Raw genomic sequence first — 22,469 nt, forward strand, 5'->3', positions numbered from 1 at the left:
TTTTGTGAGAAAGAGGAGGGGGCTTGGGAGGTAGAAGACAGGGTCTGAAGAGCCCTGGGGGGTTACCATGGGAAGATGAACTTTCCCAGTTTATTATTCGGCCACATGGCAGTGCTGCTCAGAAGAGTCCCTTGGTGGGGTTACAGGCTGAGGCTGACTGCCAGATGCTAAAGAGGGATCCTCACCAGGAGGCAGACATTCCTCCACTGCCTCCCCAACCCATCTACAGCCCCTAGGCTGGCCTGGTAAAAGAGCCTAGTCCTAAGAAGGGTGCTCGCTCCTGGTCTCTCCCCAGCGACCGATGACGTCAAACCCTACACTTTCTGTGATTGGCTTAGCCGGAAAGACAAGAGAAGTTAGGGAAGTGAGCTGGAGAAACATGATCTGGGAAGGAATCTGGGGACCTGGGTCAGCCGTCTGGTAGCTCCAAGCCTACTGGGAGCTGTGAAGATATGGATCATGAGCTGAGCCAGGGAGCTGCGCTGCTACGGCTGCTACCCCTTCTGTGGCTGCTGCCCCAGTCCTGGACTGCCCCTGAAGGTATGGCAGTACCTCCCCTTTACTTCCATCCTGACTGGGGTAGAACCTAGGGAGCCGGGGCATTTGAAAGCGGTGAAAGTGCTTTGTAAGTGGTGAAAGTATTATGAGAGAGTGGAAACGATAGCAGAATTGGGAAAGAGAGCTATACTATGGATGGATGGCAAACAATGCCAGAGGTGCTTTGTAGGTTTCATCGAAGACAATCTCTTGAAGCAGAGATTATTATCTCCACTTTCCAGATGAAGGAAATGAGACTCAGAGTTTAAGTAACTTGTGGAAGTTCACCCCGTTGGAAAGTGGTAGAGCAGGGATTTGAGCAAAACAAGTGTTATTTCCACTGTTCCTACTTGGGAGTCTACTCTGCACTCTGTCATCAATTCACCTTATGATTCTTGAAAAGTCTCTTAACTTTATTGGTCCTTAGTTCCTTCTTTGAAAAGAATGGGGCAGAATGGAAGAAGAATCTGGAAGACCCCTCTTACTCTATCATTCTGGGTATTGGGTTTTGAGTAGAAGGTTTCCTCCTGGCTGGGGAGATTCCTGCCAGGAGCTTCAAAGAATTAGAGATTATTTCCTGCAGCTATGGTGCCATTCCCCCAGTCCTGTCTTTGCAAGGTCTGCAGGGTTGAGGGAGGGGAAGTTATTTTCAGAGAGGCCTGGTGCCAACGAAGCGGCTGAAAAGAAGCCTGGAGAGTGGTTTTTCAGTCTGCCATGTGTGTCTGGGGATGGGATGGGATGGGATGGGGCAGTGCCATCTATGGCTTAGGGAGGCCACCGCCATTCCTTCACATATCCACGTGAAGACTGGGAACTCATCCAGGCCCTTCACAAGTCAATAGGATGGCCTCCCAGGGATCAGGCAAAGGTGGAGACCTTTGGGAGGACATAACCCTATGCCAGGTTGCATGGTTTGGTGAGTAGAATGCAGGTTTGATTTTAGCCGCCACTTACCTCTTTGGCTGGGTGCCTTTAGGCACAAAGATACAACCAACATTGTGATTCTGAATTACTTGTTACAACTTTAAACAGTTGGCCTTTTTATGGGCTGGGTAAGTTTGGCGAGATCCCGTAATTTCTTTTCTGCTCCCACTGGGAGGCAACCCACCTCTCCCCCCTCTACCTGAGGCAGGCCTTGCTGTTTTCTAAGCTAAAGAGGAGGTGGCTCCCACCTCCTTGGACACCACTCTGTCTCTTTTGCAGCTCTTACTCCAGGGTGGAGGGATGAGCTGAAAAACCACACGTTCCTGCACACAATGTACTGCCAGATGGGGAATCCCAACGTGGGGCTCTCCGAATCCTTCAACGAGGACCAGCTTTTCTCCTTCGACTTTTCCCAGAATATCCGAGTGCCTCGCCTGCCTGAATTTGCTGACTGGGCTCACAAGTCTCGAGATACTTCCAACATTTTCTTTGACAAAGCATTCTGCCGGGCGATTGTCGAGGAAATTGGCCCAGAGCTTGAAGGGCAAATCCCAGTGTCTAGAGGTCAGGGGATTTTTTGGGGGGTGGGCTGCCCTCTTAACCTCATGATACACTGAATTACTCCCCTTCTCACCAGCTCCCCATCTCTCCTGCTTTCTGGTTCTCTCCTTGGATATTGATTTTTCTACCACTCATGATCTGTACTCTGTTTTTGTTTTGGGGCAGAAGAAAAGTCCCTGGGATGTAGTAGGCATTCAAAACTACGGAACTTAATGAATTCAACAGAGACCAACAGACGCCTACTGAGTATTAGGGCTTGTGTTACGATGCTCAGCAAGATGGAGGGGAGAATAGAAGCATCTGATGATGTGCCTACATTTTATTTTATTATTTTTTTTTCCAAAAAATTTGAGTTTGTTAGGAAATGCTGATGGATCGTAGTAGATGAAAGCCCCAGCTGAGGTAGTGAAATGGTACTAACTGCCTTGGTAAACTAGGCTTAACTACATAGGTTAATCAAGCTCTGTTAATGATTATTTATTTTATTATTCTACCATATTTGTTTGAGCATCATAATGTGTTTTTTTATTGAAGTATAGTTGATACACCATGCTGTGCCAGTCTCTGCAGCACAGCAAAGTGACCCAGCCATACACATACATACATTCCTTTATCCCAGGAAATTGGGTATAGTTCCCCGTGCCACACAGCAGGACCTTATTGTCCATCCATTCTAAACGTAATAGTTTGCAATCATAATGTGTTTTTAATGTACATTTGCCAAGATTTAAACTACAATACCATATCAAAACTGAGTTAACATTAATTGGATGATGAGGTAAATTTAAAAAAAAGTATGGATGTGATCAGGATGTCTTTCAAATATATCCAAACATATAGTTCCTTGAAACTACCCTTAAAATTAGTATTTTCAATTTTTTTTACTGATTGGTTCTTTCTTTTTTTTGGTGGTGGTGGTTATCTTTATTTTCTTAAATTTAATTTTTATTTTATATTAGAATATAGTTGATTTACAATGTTGTGTTAGTTTCAGGGGCACAACGAAGTGATTCAGTTATACATATACATATGTCCATTCTTTCTGAGATTCTTCTCCCATATAGGTTATTACAGAGTATCAAGTAGATTTCCTTGTGCTATACAGTAGGTAGGTCCCTGTTGATTATCGATCTTATATATAGTAGTGTGTATCTATTCATCCCAAAGTCCTAATTAAAATGTGCCTGCATTTTAATGAGAAGACAGAGTGTGATCAGTTGCTGATGTGAGGTCCAGACAGGAAGTGCTGCAGGAAGTCAGGGTGGAGGGTCCAGAGTGGCCTGGCTCTGGTCCAGGTCTGGTTCTTGCCTAGACGAAGACCTCCCTCAGAGCCCTAGCTCCCCCTATCTCGTGTCCTCTCCGTATGCCACACCCCCTCCACACACAGGGGTCCCATCTAAGTTAGTCGCTTCTTTCCCTCACCTCAGTACCCCCACAGGCCTCCCCATCGCTGAGGTGTTCACTCTGAAGCCCCTGGAGTTCGGCAAGCCCAACACACTGGTCTGTTTCGTCAATAACCTCTTCCCACCCACACTGACTGTGAAATGGCAGCATGATTCGGCCCCTGTGGAAGGAGAAAGGCCCACTTTTGTCTCAGCCGTCGATGGACTCACCTTCCAGGCCTTTTCTTACTTAAACTTCACACCAGCACCCTCTGATCTTTTCACCTGCATCGTGACTCATGAGATTGACAGCTACACAGCAATCGCCTTTTGGGGTGAGACACTTCTCCATGGAAGCCTAGTTCCTCTGGGGGGCAGAAGGGGGTAGACCCACAGGAGGACTTCTTTCTCCACTGGGCCCTTGTTTAGTCTGTTCTCACTCTGAGCTGACCTCAATCTTCCATGCCTCAGTTTCTCCCTTGTCATCCCAGACACCCGTGTCATTCCCCTGGGGCTCCCCAACCAGGTCTCTGGGCTGACCGGCTCCCCTTTTGCTCTAGTGCCCCAGAATGTGCTGCCCTCGGATCTTCTGGAGAACGTGCTGTGCGGTGTAGCCTTTGGCCTGGGTGTGCTGGGCATCACTGTTGGCTCAGTCCTCATCATCTACTTCCGAAAACCTTGCTCGGGTGGTATGTCAGGGCATCTGGAGAGGGCATGTGTGGGTGTGCCGGGACCGACCTGTGGCCTGGGGAGCCCGTACAGTGGTCCTCAGGCCCTTGGTGGGGAGGCCTGTGTTGGGCACCGTGGGACATCCTCCTGGTTGAGGTCCCAAATACACACACCCAGTTCTAGGTCATGAGAATGGCTTTGCGTGGGAGAGGAGTGATGTGGGGGGCTGGAGGAAGGGTGCTTGGAGATGATTTGGAGAGAAGGAGAGATCAACTTCTATAGGGTGTGTTGCAGGCCGGAAAGGGCCTTTGGGGACGATGAGGATCCCCCTGATGGCTTTCCTCCATCCTTCTCTCTCCTCAGACTGACTCTTCTTGACCAGAGTCTGAGGCCAACAGCTGCAGCCATCCAAGCAAGAGGTGTTCAAGTTTCTCACATCCTACCCAGGATCTCTCCTTCTCAGAGCAGGAGGCCCTGGGCCTTCCGCCGGTGTGTGTGTGTGTGTGTGTGTGTGTGTGTGTGTGTGTGTGTGTGTGTACAGGTTTCTCAGCTGGGAGCTCTGCTGTCCCTGGGCTTTTGCATCCAGGGGAACCCAGAGTGACTTTCCTATCATGACCACATCACTACCATGTCAAAGCAATAAATCTCATTTCTTAATATCAGCGTGGCTTCTTTTTTCACTCATGATATTTATTTCTGGATATTTTAACTTGAGTAAGTTGTCATGTCAAATTCAACAAGCCTTAACCTGACACGTCTGCCCTCCTTAGGGAGAGAAATGGGAAAACCCCTAATTCCTCAGCTGATTCCCATTCCCTGGTCTCAGTACAGCACGATGGCTTTTACTCCTATCAGTTTGTGCAAAATATGTGAGCAATGAAGGCAGAGCCACTTTCTGGTAATCTGCTCACAGAATGGTGGAGGAAGCTGCTTGCAGGTTTTTTTGGATCTTTTTTGCAATTTACTGTTTGTGGAAATGTTTATGCCTAGTATAGGCTGCCTTGAGGAATATATAACTGCCTTCAACCTACATGATAGCTGAGAAAACAAGAGCTCATAATGGAAAAATAAGACTTCAGATGCTATTCTAACTCAGTCATTCCGGTTTTGTGAAAAGAGTAAAATCCAAAGTTCTTGAAATGAAGCATGAACAGCCTGGAAGGGCCCAGAATTCATGTGTCCTTTCAGACGATCTGTTCGTTGGCCTGAGTGGACCATCCAAGGAGAACTGTGATGATGCTGTCTTGGGTGGATGGTGGGGGCAGGGGGCACATGTCTACTAGTGGTAATCTCCTTTGCATGTGCTTTGTTTCTTGCTTTTCTTGGTGTTTGGGTTGCTTTGGAGGAGGGGGTGGCATTAAGGTGAAGAGTGAAATTATTTTGGTATTGGTGCAAGAGTCTCTGTTCTTTGCATCATATCAGAATCTAATCTAAGGGAAAATATCCATTTCTTCCCAGGAATTGGCATCTCCTCTGAACCATCTCATTTCTAAGAGCAGCATATGTACTGGCTAAGAGTGCAGAGTCCAGGGCTTCCCTGGTGGCGCAGTGGTTGAGAATCTGCCTGCCAATGCAGGGGACACAGGTTCAATCCCTGGTCCGGGAAGATCCCACATGCTGCGGAGCAACTAAGCCCATGCGCCACAATTACTGAGCCTGTGCTCTAGACCCAGTGAGCCACAACTACTGAGCCCACATGACACAACTACTGAAGCCCACATGCCTAGAGCCCGTGCTCTGAAACAAGAGAAGCCACAACAATGAGAAGCCCACTCACTGCAACGAAGACCCAATGCAGCCAAAAATAAATAAATAAAATAAATAAATTTATAGAGAAAAAGAGTGCGGAGTCCAGAACCAAACCGCTGGGAATTCAATCGTGACTGTCAAATTTTAGCTGTGTGCCCTTGGGCGAGTTACTTAACCTTTCTGTGTCTTGGTACCATTTTCTGTAAAAGGATGATGATAACAATGGTGCCCACCTTAATAAGGTTATTGTGAGGCTTAAATAAATTGACATCTTGTAGAATGCTTAGAACAGCGTTTGGCATGTAGAAAAGGTGCTCATAACTTAGCAAGGATTTTCACTGGGGAATTTAGCAGCATCATTAACTTCTTTTCTGGAAACTACTTTGAATCTACCTTCAAGTATTGTATGTTCTCCCTTTGAGATGTTTTTCTTTTCTTTTCACTTTACCATTCTACATCTGCCCCATTGCTTTCTAGTTCTTCCTGATTTCTCTCTCTCCATTTTCCAACTTATCCAGAAACTTCCTGCCAGTCAAGCCTTAAAACTGCTTTTATTTATTTATTCGTTGCCCTGCACAGCTTGTGGGATCTTATTTCCCCAACAAGGGATTAAACCCAGGCATTCAGCAGTGAAAGCGTGGAGTCCTAACCACTGGACCACCAGGGAAGTCTCAAAACTGCTTTTATTATGCTGTGTGACCTTAGACAAGTCACACCCCCTCTCTGGGCCTCAAACTCCTCATCTGTAAAATGATGGGCTTAGGTTAGATGCTCTCTATCAAGCATTCTATAATACTGTCACTTATAATACTCAACAAGCCTTCCAGACCCTCTCTCGTCTGGTGTCCCCGCTTTAATAAAAAAAAAAAAAAATAGTGCCTCCTCTTCCATGAATCTGTTCCTAATACTCCAGCCCTGACTGACCTTGACTGAACTCGAAATTCCAAGACTTGGCACACTCAACCCAGACCTTGCTCTCAGCGCTATGCTGACTTGGTTTATGTGTTAGTTATTTTTTTATATAACTATTTTGTAATTTCAATGATTCAGGGATCATAAACAGTTTACACTCCCACCAACAGAGCAAAGTAGTTCTCACTTTCCTTTATTGTCACTAACACTTGAAATTATTTGACTTTCAAATGTTGGCGATACAGTGGGTGTCAAGTTGTCTCAAGTTGTTGTGTTTTCTTTAATTTAAAAAAAAATTTAAATTTTAATATTTTATTTTTTTAAGCAGATATTAATTTAAAATTATTTATTTTTGGCTGTGTTGGGTCTTCGTTTCTGTGTGAGGGCTTTCTCCAGTTGCGGCAAGTGGGGGCCACTCTTCATCGCGGTGCGCGGGCCTCTCACTATCGTGGCCTCTCTCGTTGCAAGCACAGGCTCCAGACGCTCAGGCTCAGTAGCTGTGGCTCACAGGCCCAGTTGCTCCGCGGCACGTGGGATCTTCCCAGACCAGGGCTCGAATCCGTGTCCCCTGCATCGGCAGGCAGATTCCCAACCACTGCGCCACCAGGGAAGCCCCCAAATTTTTATTTTTTAACATCTTTATTGGAGTATAATTGCTTTACAATGGTGTGTTAGTTTCTGCTTTATAACAAAGTGAATCAGCTATACATATACATATATCCCCATATCTCCTCCCTCTTGTGTCTCCCTCCCACCCTCCTTATCCCACCCCTCTAGGTGGTCACAAAGCACGGAGCTGATCTCCCTGTGCTATGCGGCTGCTTCCCACTAGCTATCTATTTTACATTTGGTAGCATATATAAATCCATGCCACTCTCTCACTTCATCCCAGCTTACCCTTCCCCCTCCCCGTAGGGGCAGGACAGGAATAAAGATGCAGACGTTGAGAATGGACTTAACTTGCCTTTCTCTCCTTGCTAGTGAGGCTGGACATCGTCTTATAGGTTTATCTCTGTGTGAATTGCTGATTCATATCTTTTATCTATCTTAAATATGGCTTTTTCTTGTGAATGTATGGGGGCTTCTGAAGTATTTTATATAGCAATCCTATGTCAGTATAAATACTGCAAGTGTCTTCTTCCACTTTGCTGCTCATCAGTTAAATTTGTCTACGGTTCTTTCCCCAAATAGAATGATTTCATTTTGACAAAACCCATATGGTTTGTGGTTTCATAACCTTAAGAAATCCTTTCGAACCCCAAGGCAGTAACGTTACAATTTTTGCTGGAACATAAAGTGATAAGGGGAGTCTCCATTTTCTCAATGAGAATATTTTAAAAGATTTTTGACCAAGTTCAAAATTTAAAGTTTTAGGTGTATAGAAGTTATAGGAAAATAGTCAAATGTTTGCTAACTGCCTTTATTTAGTTACTAACTCACAAATTTAAAATCACATATTTTATAACATAATATTTTAATGTAGGCATATTGCTGTTTCCACTTCTCACATTTCATAAAACAATTTTTATTCTAATTCTCGTGTGTTTATTTGTGATTATGCTAATGGATTCTAAATTCTTTGATTTATTTAAAAAACAAACCCATTAATTTAAACTAAAAACCCCACCAAAACCAGTTTGTTCATTTCTCCTACCTGCCCACCCCTCCCTGGCAGTCTCTGGCAACCACGAAACTGTTCTGTTCTCTGTTTCTATACGCTTGGTTGTTTTTTCGTTTGCGTTTGCTTGTTTGTTTGTTTATAAATTTATTTATTTAATTTTGGCTGCATTGGGTCTTCATTGCTGCACGCGGGCTTTCTCTAGTTGCGGCGCGTGGGGGCTACTCTTCGTTGAGGTGCGTGGGCTTCTCACTGTGGTGGCTCCTCTCGTTGTGGAGCACAGGCTCTAGGCGCGCGGGCTTCAGTAGTTGTGGCATATGGGCTCAGTAGTTGTGGCTCGCGGGCTCTAGAGCACAGGCTCAGTAGTTGTGGCGCCACAGGCTTAGTTGCTCCGCGGCATGTGGGATCTTCCCGGACCAGGACTTAGACCAGTGTCCCCTGCGTTGGCAGGCGGATTCTTAACCACTGTGCCACCAGGGGAAGTCCCCGTTTTTTTGTTTGTTTTAGATTCCACATATAAGAGGGATTATACAGTATTTTTCTTTCTCTGACTTATTTCACTTCCCATAATGCCCTCGAGGTCCATCCATGTTTTTGCAAATGGCAAGATTTCATTCTTTTTTATGGCCGAATAATATTCCATTGTATGTATACACCACGATTTCTTTATGCATTGATGGATAATTAGATTGTTTCCATATTTATAGAGATATTATTATACTATAGAAATATAGCAAATAATGCTTCAGTGAAAATGGGGTGCATGTATCTTTTTGAGTTAGTGTTTTTGTTTTCTTTGGATAAATACCCAGAAGTGGAATTGCTAGATCACATAATAGTTCTATTTTTAATTTTTTGAAGAACCTCCATACTGTTGGTGAATCCTTATGCAATGTTGGTAGGAATGTAAATTGGTGCAGCCACTGTGGAAAACGGTATGGAGGTTTCTCATGTATTTATTAACTGAAATCATTTTAGGATAATGTATCATCTCCAAACAGCTTTGAGAGAGTGGCCATAACTTGGAAAGGAAAAAACTTAAGGGCTTATATAGAAGGTAATTTCTCTTTTCTGATGAATAATTTTAGGTAAGAAAGCTTTGCCTTATATCTGGCCGTATATATTTCACTGTGCTTTCCTATTAGAGTTATTGTTCTCCTTTCATAGTTAGATCTTTATTGATCTGGAGTTTTTCCATATGGTATGAGTATGGTTACAACTTTCTTTTTCTCCAAACACTAAATTGATTTTAATGCCATGTATCAAATATTTGATTTATTCCCAGGAATTTTATGCCAAATTCCCCCATATGCATGGATTTGTCTCTGGATTATTCAGTTCAATTGGCTTGTCGGTTCTTGTGTCCACTTAATCATGTTTAAATTATTAGGGCTTTTTTTGTGTTTTAATATTTGGTAGGGCTCGTTTCCATTTCTTTGCCACCTCACCTCCCAGAAAACCACATTTTGCTCTTCTTTATCAAAATTGTCTAAGATTCTTATGGACTTTATTATCATGCACATTATAGAATCAGCTTGTCAAGTTCTCCCCAAATTCTGCTATGATGTTGGTTACAGCTTTGGGGGAAAACTGACTTCTTCATTATGTGAGGATGCCTCAGCCATGAATATGGTATGCGTCTTCACTTCTTAAAGTCTTCATTTATGCACTTTAATATAACGTTTCCTTTTTTTTCCTAAAAAGTTTTTATACTTTTGAATGTTAATTTCTAAATATATTTGGTTTAAAATTCCTATTATAAATGGTTGGCCATTTTCAATTAGTTTCTAATTGATTATTAAGATATTATTATATTATAGAATTTAGAATCAAGTCATGGCGCTATTACTTAGTATCTGGGTAAAGCTGGGCAGTCACTAACCTCCCTCTGCCTCCATTTTCTCATAGTTAAAATGCAGAGGTAATAACATGATTCAAGAGTTGTGGTGGCAAATCAGGTAAAATATCTGCTAGTAGTTCAAGTAATCTGGCTGCATGATGGAAGGAGGTTGAACTAGTTACAACAACTGTAGCTCAAAGGTCAGGGTCTAGAGCAGTGAATCCTAACAGAGAAGGAGAGCAAGGAGAGGAGAGGTGGGAGGTGGGTGGACGTGAAGTTGGACAGACTGGGAAGTCATGTAATCCTGATAGGATGCAGAAGTGTGAAAAGACATTGAAGGAAGTCACGAATGTGGTCTCAGGCTCTTGGTTTTCAATTACAAGTGATGGACAAGTTGAACAACTTTTGAGTTTATAAAATGCAGGCTTGAGTTAAAACCATCTGTCCAGAACTTCCCTGGTGGTGCAGTGGTTAAGAATCTGCCTGCCAACGCAGGGGACACGGGTTCGAGCCCTGGTCCGGGAAGATCCCACATGCCTCGGAGCAACTAAGCCTGTGCGCCGCAGCTTATGAGCCTGCACTCTAGAGCCCATGAGCCACAACTACTGAGCTCACGTGCTGCAACTACTGGAGCCCATGTGCTGCAACTACTGAAGTCCGCGTGCCTAGAGCCCGTGCTCCACAAAAAGGAGAAGCTCCTGCAATGAGAAGCCCGCGCACCGCAACAAAGAGTAGGCCCCTCTTGTCGCAACTAGAGAAAGCCCATGCGCAGCAATGAAGACCCAACGCAGCCAAAAATAAATAAAATAAAATAAATAAATTTATATATTAAAAAAACCACACTATCTGTCCAGAAGAGGAACCTGTGAACGTACAGGGAGGGATGTTAGGAAGGACCTAGAAGAGATTTTTTATTATGGCCATACTCTCGAAAAAGCATAAGACCACATTTCTGACTTCTTTCAAGGTGCCAATGATGTCACTGCAGTTCGTTTTTGTTTTTGTCAGTCCAGGTAGCTGCTAGATCCCCAACAGCACCTTATAACATTGCCCAGCTCGTGTGGTTATATGCCAAGACCGGGATGCCAACTGCCTTCCTCTTCTCTGTCACGAATCCAGCCCACTTCCAGGCCCCCGCAATGGAGAGGACTTCCTGTCCACCAAACACACACAATGTCTTCTCTTTTCTCTTTTAAGTCCACTGGCCTGATTGCTGACTTGCATTAACATAAACTCTTCTCTCTCTAGATGTTTCTTCTCACTCCCCAACCGAGCTGTAAGCGAATGACATGGGAACGGAGCCCACATCTCTTAGCTCTTGGGAGTCCCTGTAATGCTTTGCAGGTAAACACCATGGTCAGTCCACTTCTGGCCTATGGTGTCCAGCTTAGCAGAAGAGGCAGCGGGCAAGGAGGGGATTCACTCTTTGGGCCCTTGTGTAGTGGCCGTAAAAGAGGGACAGCATATGGGAAGCTGCCTGGGGTTCCCCAACTTCAGTCCTGGGTGTTACATAAATAGTTATCCAATCACCAACAATGCACAGGACAGTTGAAACATTCTTTGGGGTTGACTAGAGGTGGGGGACAGAGCTATGTCTGTAACAACAACAGCAACAAAAAAAGTAGGGTTAGGAGGAAGAGGGGAAGGAAGAAACCACTTCGCTGAGCACAGGTCTCTGGGTTTTTCTGTCCAGCTTGATTCTAAAAAGCACCCTCAGTCTTCTCATTAGTAGAGAAGTGAAATCGTCTACATTTCCTGCAGCTGCCTATGGAAGGTTTCACATCTCCTTTGGCTGCCCAAGCAGAGAGCCAGACATGGGAGGGAGTTTGCCGAGCCTCAGGGAGCTGGCGGAGGGCCACACAGGCCCTCCTGTGTGGAAAGCATTCCTGTGCCAGGCGGGCTTTGGGGACCTTGAAAAGGATCCCAAGACCTGGTTCCTGAGGTTAGGTTCACTGCCTACCTGGAGGGAGGAGGAGAGACGTAACGGGGGGAAGTGAGCGTGTGTGTAGGAGAATTCACAGTTTTGAGACTGTCGAAAGAAAAAGTGGAAGAGACACGAGTTCTAAGAGCAGGAGGAGCTCTGAGCATCGGAAAGATGACTCAGAAGGATTGGGGTGGCTTTTCCCTTTTTCCTTTTCTCAGCGGAGGCCTCCACGAGTTACCTTTACTTGGGTCATCTCAGTCCCAGGATGTAGTGAGTGTGTGGGCACACTCAAGTGTGTGTGTGTTTGTGTGTGTACCTCGAGACCTTGGGTGTGAATCTTTGGACCTGTTTTCCAAACTGTAAAATGAGGACCATCAACAGGTCTTTTTTTTTTTTTTTTGCGGTACGCGGGCCTCTCACTGTTGGGGCCTCTCCCGTTGCGGAGCACAGGCTCCGGACGTGCAGGCTCAGCGGCCATGGCTTACGGACCCAGCCGCTCCGCGGCATGTGGGACCCTCCCGGACCGGGGCACGAACCCGTGTCCCCTGCATCAGCAGGCGGACTCTCAACCACTGCACCAGCAGGGAAGCCCAACAGGTCTTTTAAGATTAAATGAGATAGCATGTAAAGGATTGACTTAGCATAGTATCTGTCACAAAGTAGAAGCTTAACAAATTTTGCACTCCCCCTCCTCAATTTTCTGCCCATTCCCCCTCCTCAATTTTCTGCCCATTCAACCCTTAATGGTTCATTAGAGAAGTTCAAGTGTAGCGGTATAACCCAGGTGGGGCTGAGTGTATGGGTGGTGGTGGGGGGACGTGGGCAGAGCTTCAGTGAAGCTCAACTAGTTACACAAAACAACTCTTTTGTTCCTGATATTCATGTATGTTTTCATCTTGGAGGTAAGCTTCCCCCTCTTCCTTTTTTCTTCATAAATATCAGATTCTCTGGGGGTCAGGGACTTGGAAGGAGGACAGGTAAATGTGGTGTCAAGGGCTTCCCTCCTAATCCTCTTTTATTTAGCTCACTATCAAGTCAAATTCCAGAGCTTTCAGAAAGCAAGGTGAAACTTGCTTGGACTTCCCTGGTGGTGCAGCAGTTAAGACTCCATGCCCCCAGTGCAGGGGGCCCGGGTTCGATCCCTGATCAGGGAAATAAATCCTGAATGCCGCAACTAGAAAGGTCCCGCATGTGGCAACGAAGATCCCATGTGCTGCAACTAAGACCTGGTGCAGCTAAAAAAATAAACAAATATTTTTAAAAAAGAAAGCAAGGTGAGGAGAGGCAGCCATGAAGCCTAGTGGGGAGCACAGAGAAACCAATTTAGGGTTTTACATTTGTAATGGGAAAATCTATCAATCGTATAGTTCACAATGAGAATGAATTGCTATTTAAAATTTGTCTTTTCCTGGGGAAGAAAAGTAGGGATGTTTTATCTCATTTTTCTAGTGGCTTCATAATGTGGGGACCTGCCCCAGGACAGATGGGACCTGTGGGGGAAACACATAGGGGAGTTTTGAGTTTGGGGGAGACAAGTGAGCTTTGGGCATTGGCCCATCACCAGCTAATTATCAAGGGGGTTAAGTGGTATTGCCCTGCGGTCTGCTCTGAGATGTTTCAGAGGGTAGGGGGTTCGGGTTTCTGGCTTAGGAAAGCAGAAAGGAGAAAATGAAGCTCATCTGGGCTAGGACAGATGAAGCAATGGAAGCCCAGGGAGGGATTTTTCAGGGCTGTGGCCCTGATCTCTTAGGAACTGCTTCTCTTCTGCAGTCTTGCTTTGAGGCCAGCTAACTGCACTCTCCCTACATCTCCTTCCTTAGCAGCCCTGCCTCTACCACATGCCCCAGAAGGGCCCCTTGTCTGCCTGTTTCCTGGGTGACAGGACAGACCAAGGAATATGTAATCAAGGGATAAATTCCCAAGTAACTTCCCTTAAAGGAGAAAGAGAGGTTACCTAGTCCCCAGTCTTTGAGGAGGACCTTGAGCGGAAACAGTTAAACCAGTGGGCAGTCCAGGCTGCATACATCTTGGGAATATTGGGTTTATTCTCTCCACTGAGCTAGGGAAATCCACCTACAGACTGTTCCTTAGGAGAGTTAAGAGACCAGTTCTTAAAAGCCCAGGGCAGAGTGAGATTTACCTAGTAACTGATGATGCTGAGCGGATGCGCTCAGCGATTTGTCTCTACACTTGTCCCCGCCTACCTAGCCAATCTGACAGTTCTCAGTTTGGGACACTGAGTTAGATGATCAGGTAAGGAACAGGTATAGTATCTAGGGGCTTGGTAGCTCCAAATCGCTCATTTAGAGAGCATCGAGAAGGCCCCGGCAATAACCATATTCCCACTCAGTGTTTGGAGATCATCTACCCAGGCTGGGACTTCTCGGGCAGGCAAGGACCCAGGGCCCCTGGAAGAGCTGCTCCAGGGGACAGGATTCCCTGTGTCTCCCCCGAGGAGAGCATGACTGCCCTCCTGCCGCTGCTGCTGGGCCTCAGCCTGGGCTGCACCGGAGCAGGTAAGGACCCTCCCTTCCTCTGCTCCCTTTGGGTAGGGTGTTCAGTTTTGTTATTGGATTCGGATACCCCAAACTAGTCTGTCTCCCTATTACATACTCCCATAGCACTTCGTACTGTACCTTTGTAGCAATTTTTTAAATTTATTTTTTTATTGAAGTTTAGTTGATTTACAATGTTGTGTTAATTTCTGCTGTACAGCAAAGTGACTCAGTTATACACATGTATACATTCTTTTTTAATATTCTTTTCCATTATGGTTTATCCCAGGCTATTGACTATAGTTCCCTGTGCTACACAGTAGGACCTTGTTGTTTTTCTGTGTAGCAATTTTAATGTAATTAAGCTGTATAATTATTCGTGTAATAGACATTTCCTGTTGGAAGGTGGGCAAAGACGATATCTGCCCTGTTGAATGCTGCATCCCCAGCTCCTAGCACGGTGCCTAGCACACAGCGAGTGCTTCAGAAATACATGTGGCACGAATATTTAGTAATGTGTCCAGCACAGAACAAGGCTGACTCTTTCCTTTGACCCCTTTTCTCACTCGATCACTGGCCTTACTGAAGGTCTTATCCTGGGTAAATTGTTGTGTTTAAACATGCAAATAATTTTGGGCTACTTGTGTCCCCATGCTTAGTCTCACATAAAGAGGAAACGGGATCTAGAAACTTCTCTGCTAGGACCATCTATGCCCTTAATCGGGACTCTCAGAGACTCTGGTCCATGAGCTTGGTCAGCAGATGCTGCCTCAGTCGGGAAACCTGTGCCCCACTCACCAGGTGTAACTGAGGCTTGGGTTCCTGCAGAGGACTCTGACCTATCCCCCTTCTCTGGCTCCTGCAGGAGGCTTTGTGGCCCACGTGGAAAGCACCTGTCTGCTGGATGACAATGGGACTCCAAAAGAGTTCACATATTGTATCTCCTTCAACAAGGATTTGCTGACCTGCTGGGATCCCCTGCAGACCAGTATGGTCCCTTGTGAATTTGGGGTACTGAACGGCTTGGCCAAATACCTCTCAGATTACCTCAACCATAAGGAAAACCTGATCCAACGCTTATCCAACGGGCTGCAGGACTGTGCCACACACACCCAGCCCTTCTGGAGATCTCTGACCCACAGGACACGTAAGGCGAGAAGGGAGCAGAGGGATGGTTAGGAAGCACAGTTAGGACCCCCAAGAAGGGTCCCTCACCGGCAAGGGGTTTGAGCTGTGGGCAGGAAAGAAGCAGAAAATCGGAGGACCTGGGATGTAAAAAGAGGGAGGGTTGACCCTTACGAGGACACAAGGTGGTTGACAGGGGTAGGGCAGGAATGAAAAAGGGGAGGTGATGTTTGAGCCAGTGAGGAGCTATCGCGGGGAGAGTAAGCTAGTTTTCCTTCAATTTAGGGCATCTCAGGAGGCAGATCCAAGTTCAACCAGGGGTTGAACTGTCAGAATTACCAGAATGGCTTTTCCCAAAATGCTCACGCCACTGTAGCCCAGGTTCTGGTGTGCCGGGTCTGAGACAGGCCCAGGCATGGGAGTATTTGGAAAACCTCCCAGGGAATTCTGATGCAAACTCTCTCACCCTTAATCACTTGCACTGAGAATGACTTGAGATTTTTAAAAGAAAACTTGAAGTTCTCTATCGTACAGAGTACCGTGTCTTAAGATGTGATTTCTCAGAATCGCCTGGGGAAGGTGCTTGTTAAAAACACAAGCCCTTGAGAACCGCTACAGATCTGTTGGATGAAAGTATCCAGGGCTGCAGGCTCGGGAATCTGCATCTTCACACAATATCTTGGATTTTTATTGAATATTTTGTTTGAAAAACACCCAAGGAAGCGGAAGGGTCACCTAGAAAAGTAAACTATTAAAAGATGGCAACATGAATGATCTCATGAATTAGATTCCCTCGTCCAAATTTAGGAGAGTTAGTCCTGAGTTAGCCTTGTTTCCTTAAACTATTCAAGGAAAAAAAAAAGGCTTTCTTTATCAAGTCAATTTGTTCAATGAGATTTGAGGACAAGGGTGTTTTCCTACTTTTGCAAACCCCCCACTATAACGCTGGATGACAATTCACTTATGCACTTGAAATTAATACAATGACTTCTGAAACAGCCTGCAGTTCAGCCCTGGCTTCTACTTATTGTGAACAAATATAATTTTGGAGGAAAAAGGAAGGAGCAGTGATGAAATGGGAGCCAAGAAAGAGTGAAGCAGGAGTACATTCTAACTCCTCATTTTCAAAGGGATGTGTGTGGGAATGAGGTGGGGGTTGGGAAGGTCGGTGGGCAAAATCCAGGAAGAATTCAAGTAGGAAAGAAACCAGGTTGGAGGGAAAGCCAGAATGTTGCCCTCCTTCGTGACTCTTTTTTCCTCCTCTGCAGGACCGCCATCTGTGCAAGTAGCTAAAGCCACCCCTTTTAACACGAGGGAGACTGTGATGCTGGCCTGCTACGTGTGGGACTTCTATCCAGCTGATGTGACCATCACGTGGAGGAAGAACGGGCAGCTGGTCCTGCCTCACGGCAGCGCCCATAAGACCGTCCAGCCCAACGGAGACTGGACATACCAGACCGTCTCCCATTTGGCCATAACCCCCTCTTTGGGGGACACCTACACCTGTGTGGTAGAGCACATTAGCACTCTTGAACCCATCCTTCAGGACTGGAGTAAGTGTGGGGCAGGTGGGAGGAATTAGCGTTAAAGCAGAGAGCTACTGTCATTCCCTAGCGGTCAAGTTAGGACTCCGCGCTTCCCGTGCGGGGGACACGGGTTCCATCCCTGGTTGGGAAACTGAGATCCTACATGCTGTGCAGCGTGGCCAAAAAAAAAAAAAAAAAAAAAGAGAGAGCTACTTCAGGTGGGTGGTTGTAAAAAGAACACCAATATTTTGGCAGAGGGAATGGGATGTAGAGAGGTCCTCCACGGTACAGGGGAGAGAGGGAGATGCTCAGAAAGAGTGAGTCTGGAGGAACTTACGGAGGGTTCACGACCAGAGATGGGGCCAGGGGATACAGACACGGAAAGAGTTAGTTATTGTTGGACTTCCCTGGCGGTCCAGTGGTTAAGACTCCGAGCTTCCAGTGCAGGAGTCACGGGGTTCGATCCCTGGTCGGGGAAGATCCTGCATGCATGACAAGAGTTACTGTTGCTGTTGCTATGGTGCTGTGGTTGGTGTTATGTGCTTGTCTGAGGGTGGGAGGGGAGCCTGACTGTCCTGAAAAGAGGATGTCGATTTGGTAACCATATTTTCAGAAGCCCAAATTGTGATGCAATATTCTAGGATTCTCGGATTTCCGCTATTCTGTTGTCAGGTCAGGAATAAGAGTTGCAGAAATAAAGAAGGTCGCGGAAGAAAGGGGACTCTCTCGGTCTGGGGGCCGTACTGAATTGGGGCTGCTCTATCAGGGAGGAAGAAGCCAGGGCTGGCAGACACTTTGGTGTACACGCTTGGAGGCTACTGCATAAAGCCAGTCACCATTGTTTGAACCCCGGGATTGGAAGTAGTTAAAGGAAAGGAATCCGGGTGGGGGACAGGATTCAGACTAGGGCCAGCTCCAGGAAGTGAGGGCTGTGGAGGGGGGTGGAGACAGGTTCTGGAAGGACCCAAATCTGGAAGTGGGCAGGTAGGAGACACATAAGTACTTGGATAACTCATGGAATGAAACCTTGGGAAGTTAGGAAAGGCAGAAAGACAATTTCATAGGAAAATGCTCAGATAGAGTGGTCAAGGGAGCAAGTATTGTCACCACAGGCAAATGGAGAGAGGGATGGGGAACGCTGTATTCCTCAGCAAGGGTGCCGTCGGGGTGAAGGAAGAATACAGGATGCCTTGAGAGGCCCCATCATCTTAGAGAGGATCTGGAAGCGGGGGTACTAACTCAGGGAGAGCGGCTCCCCAGGGAACCACAGGAGTAGAGACCCACAGGATGGGGGTTTTGAGGAAAGACCACTTCCTTGGGCCTGGATTGGTGTGAGCTAGACCCTTGGGGTCCGGATATAGCACCTTTGAACCTGAGCTGGAGGTCGCAGTAAATGAAGTTGCTCTGGGAATGAGCAAGAGAAATTGGTTCTAGTAAGTTTCTACTTCCGCAGCTCCTGGGCTGTCGCCAGTGCAGATAGTGAAGGTTTCTGCGTGTGCTGTGACTCTGGTCCTGGGCCTCGTCATCTTCTCTCTTGGTTTGGTCAGCTGGCGGAGAGCTGCCTCCTCCGGTGAGTGACCCTCCTGAACTCTCAATCCCAACCTCTGCTCACTTTAAAAAATTAAAAAAAGAAAAATTTATTTGGCTTTGTTGGGTCTTAGTTCCGGCATGCGGGATCTTTAGTTGCGGCATGCGGACTCTTAGTCGCAGCATGCAGTCTCTAGTTCCCTGGCCAGGGATTGAACCCGGGCCCCCTGCATTGGGAGCACAGAGTCTTAACCACTGGACCACCAGGCAAGTCCCTCTGTTCACTTTCTCTTTGTGACTGGTTCTCCCATGGCTACCCCCTTGGCTGTGAAAAATACCAGAGACTTTTATCCACTAAGACTGTCCTCCACTCAAATATTTTCTTCTCCTAGGCTACGTTTTCCTCCCAGGGTCCAATTATCCAGAAGGTAACGTGTCTGTTGGTCTGTCTGCCTGCTGGCCCTTTGGAGCGGGTGAAGGTTAGAGGGAGTCACCGTTGGGTTCAGCTAATGGTGCTATTTGGAGCGGGGGTGAGCTTCCACAAGGCTCGGGCTGACAATGTGATTGAAGCTGCCGTTGCTGGGATCAGGAACAGAAGGGAGGAGCACCTACCCCCTTCTCTTCTACCCAGCGGAGTGTCTGAAGGTGGCTCCTTAGTGTTTGGTGATCTAGAATTTTCCATATCACTGTATTAAAGGCTCTGGCATGGATGGTTATAGGGACAAACGACGGGGTCAAGTTGGTTTGGAGCTTTAGTACCTTGTTTTCATTTCTTCTGCAGGTCAGCACATTTCCTAGAGGCAGAATCCTACAAGTTCCTCTCCACGTGAGGAGATTCAAACTCCTAAGGATGCTACTGTGCTCCTCCAGCCCGTCCAAGCGTCCACATTTTCTTGGATCCTATGGTTTCTCTATTTGATTCTATGAATTTCCCAGTCCCTGCTATGGAAACCTTACAACTTGGGGAACTCACTCCTGGGAATATTCTGTAACCAAGGTGTTGTCCATAGGTAGAGCCCAAGGCTACGTATCTGGGCTGAATATAATCTGGGGAGAAACGTCAAAGGCCCTCTTGGGGGCCCCCTGTGCCACAGAGGTCTGAGTCGCTGGTGATCGGCTCTGAGGAATAAACTCCGGTGGAAATACAGTTTTTTCCATGCTTTTTCTTGAGGCCCTGAGGAGGGACTATAGGCAGTCAGGGGCTGGGCTTGATTCACTCTCCTACTGCAGTCGAGGAGTCAGTGTTTCCTCCCATTTTCCCATCTAGACATGACAGAAATGGGGACAGTTTCCTGATGGATAATTCATAAGAAGGTAATAAACTGTGGGGGGATGGAGTCACAGAGTCAGGGATAGGAGGGGGTTTACAGTTTTCTGACCTCATAAGGGATCTTAATGAGGATTAAATGAGTTCATACTTGTAAACGGCTGAGAACATTACCTGGCACACAGCCAGCCCATACTCATGACATGTCAGTCACAACTTTCTGGGCCAGGTGCTCTACTAGGTGCTTTACATGCATTGTTTCATCTGATCCTCATCACAACTCTGACACAGACCCTCAGATAGTCAGTATTCAAGGGGCAGAGCTCAATTCCTGATCTGAGTTCTGGGCAGTTATTTTCTTCCATAACCTACGTGGGAAAGGGACCGTAACTCGAGGGCTTATCATGACCTAGGCACTGGGCTAAGTGATTATGTTGTATCTCATTCATTCTCCACAATCACCTGGTAAGGAAGGATGGTCTCCCTCTGAGTCACAGATGAAAGTGAGGTTCAGAGAGGTTAAATAACTTGTCCAAGGTTGAACAGCAAATTCTCTGTAGGATGTCTGTCTACCTGAGTTGGAAGTAACTAGGCTGCTGTATTCTGAGGACCCTCATGCTGTCGAGCACACCACTCTTCAGAGCCCCCCTTACATTCCCTTCCACCCCAAACCCAAGGGGGATCCACCGTTGGGGGCTGGATTTCACACAGCGGAAGAGAGGTGCTCTTCGTTCCCAGTAAAGGGCGACACCTGCTGGACACAGGTGGCATTGTCTTTGGAATGAGAGTTAGATACTAGACTAGGCAACCGAAAGGAACCAGAAATGAAAGTAAGTATTGGAGGAGTTTAGCCTAACAGAGAATTGTGGAGGGAGAACAAGGGGTTAGGGATGCATGTGTGTGGGTGTCTATGTAGGAACACATAAGAGCAGAATCTGATGAGCTGGGGGAAGGGGTCAGAAGACAGACGGTGTGTGGAATCTTCCTGCATTGTTGTCTCCATGGTTGTTTGTGTGGGTGGGTGGAAGGGTGGTCACGGGGGCTGGGACCCTTCCTCCTTGCACAGTTTCTGTGCTGATGGGGGCCTGGAGAAGTGTGGGGATAGCACTGTGCATACAGACTTGATATCCAAGCTGGTGCTCAGGTATAAAAAAGGAACAAAATAATGCCATTTGCAGCAACATGGATGGACCTAGAGATGATCATACTAAGTGAAGGAAGTCAGGAAGAGAAAGACAAATACCATAAGATATAGCTTATATATGGAATCTAAAATATGACACAGGGACTTCCCTGGTAGTGCAGTGGTTAAGAATCCGCCTGCCAATGCAGGGGACACGGGTTCGAGCCCTGGTCCGGGAAGATCCCACATGCCACGGGGCAACTAAGCTCGTGCACCACAACTACTGAGCCTGCGCTCTAGAGCCCGCGTCCCGCAACTACTGAAGCCCGTGCGCCTAGAGCCCGTGCTCCGCAACAAGAGAAGCCACTGCAATGAGAAGCCTACGCACCACAATGAAGAGTAGCCCCCGCTCGCCGCAACTAGAGAAAGCCTGTGCACAGCAACGAAGACCCAATGCAGCCAAAAATAAATAAATAAAATTATTAAAAATAAAATAAAATATGACACAAATGAACTTATCTATGAAACAGAACCAGACCCATGGACACAGAGAACAGATTTGTGGTTGCCAAGGGGGAGGGATGGGCTGGGAGTTTCGGATTAGCAGATGCAAGCTATTATATATAGAATGGATAAACAATAAGGTCCTACTGTAGAGCACAGGGAACTCTATTCAGTATCCTGTGATAAACCATAATGGAAAATAATACGAAAAACAATGTGTATATATTTGTATAACTGAATCAGTTTGCTGTACAGCAGAAAGTTATACAACACTGTAAATCAACTATACTTCAATTAAAAAAAAAAAAAACAAAGTAGGTGCTCAGGGTTTGTCCAATCAGTGAATTGATTTCCACCATATCCACAGTTTCCCCAGATGGATCCTTGTGATCAGGGCATCTCTTCTGGAAGGAGTTTCATGAAGAAGTCAATGGTAGGGGAAAATGCTCACAAGTTCAAAATAGCTATTCTCTGAGCTGGGCCATATAACGTAGGAAGCAGTGGAGTGCCATGCGCTGTGATCCGTATAGGTAAGCTCAGAAACTAATCTCTACAAATTTTATCAGTTTTATGTTTCATTGAAAAAAAGTTTTTATACAACATTTAATTAATTAGCTTGTATATCATGTAAATAATCTATCACCTCTACCCCACTACCTGCTTTCTTTAAGAACTTGCTGTTTGAAGTCTTGCCATATTGTTTCATTTTCATTTTTCCATTCGCTGTTCTTGTTTTTGTTTGTTTGACAAAGCTAATTCCTTCTGATATTCTAGTCTAGTCTGGGT

General features: G+C 46.1%; 2 protein-coding genes across 3 annotated transcripts; both read left to right on the forward strand.

Moving 5' to 3' along the window:
• The first annotated feature begins 378 nt into the window (after window positions 1-378).
• LOC132431580 (HLA class II histocompatibility antigen, DM alpha chain) lies at window positions 379-4,730 on the forward strand. Its single transcript, XM_060021341.1, has 5 exons — window positions 379-540; window positions 1,741-2,025; window positions 3,461-3,739; window positions 3,965-4,093; window positions 4,437-4,730. Exons 1-5 carry the CDS (start codon window positions 453-455, stop codon window positions 4,439-4,441), a joined length of 786 nt encoding a protein of 261 aa, XP_059877324.1. The 5' UTR covers window positions 379-452; the 3' UTR covers window positions 4,442-4,730.
• A 9,639-nt stretch (window positions 4,731-14,369) lies between these two features.
• On the forward strand, window positions 14,370-19,922 carry LOC132431581 (HLA class II histocompatibility antigen, DM beta chain). Of its 2 annotated transcripts, XM_060021342.1 has the most exons (6): window positions 14,370-14,632; window positions 15,477-15,758; window positions 17,005-17,289; window positions 18,716-18,832; window positions 19,182-19,217; window positions 19,571-19,922. In XM_060021342.1, exons 1-6 carry the CDS (start codon window positions 14,578-14,580, stop codon window positions 19,585-19,587), a joined length of 792 nt encoding a protein of 263 aa, XP_059877325.1. In that variant the 5' UTR covers window positions 14,370-14,577; the 3' UTR covers window positions 19,588-19,922. The 2 variants fall into 2 exon arrangements, with proteins under 2 accessions (XP_059877325.1, XP_059877326.1); XM_060021343.1 differs by lacking the exon at window positions 19,182-19,217.
• Window positions 19,923-22,469: the final 2,547 nt, after the last annotated feature.

The sequence above is a fragment of the Delphinus delphis genome, chromosome 10 (assembly GCF_949987515.2).
Source record: "Delphinus delphis chromosome 10, mDelDel1.2, whole genome shotgun sequence".
NCBI classification, from domain to species: domain Eukaryota; kingdom Metazoa; phylum Chordata; class Mammalia; order Artiodactyla; family Delphinidae; genus Delphinus; species Delphinus delphis.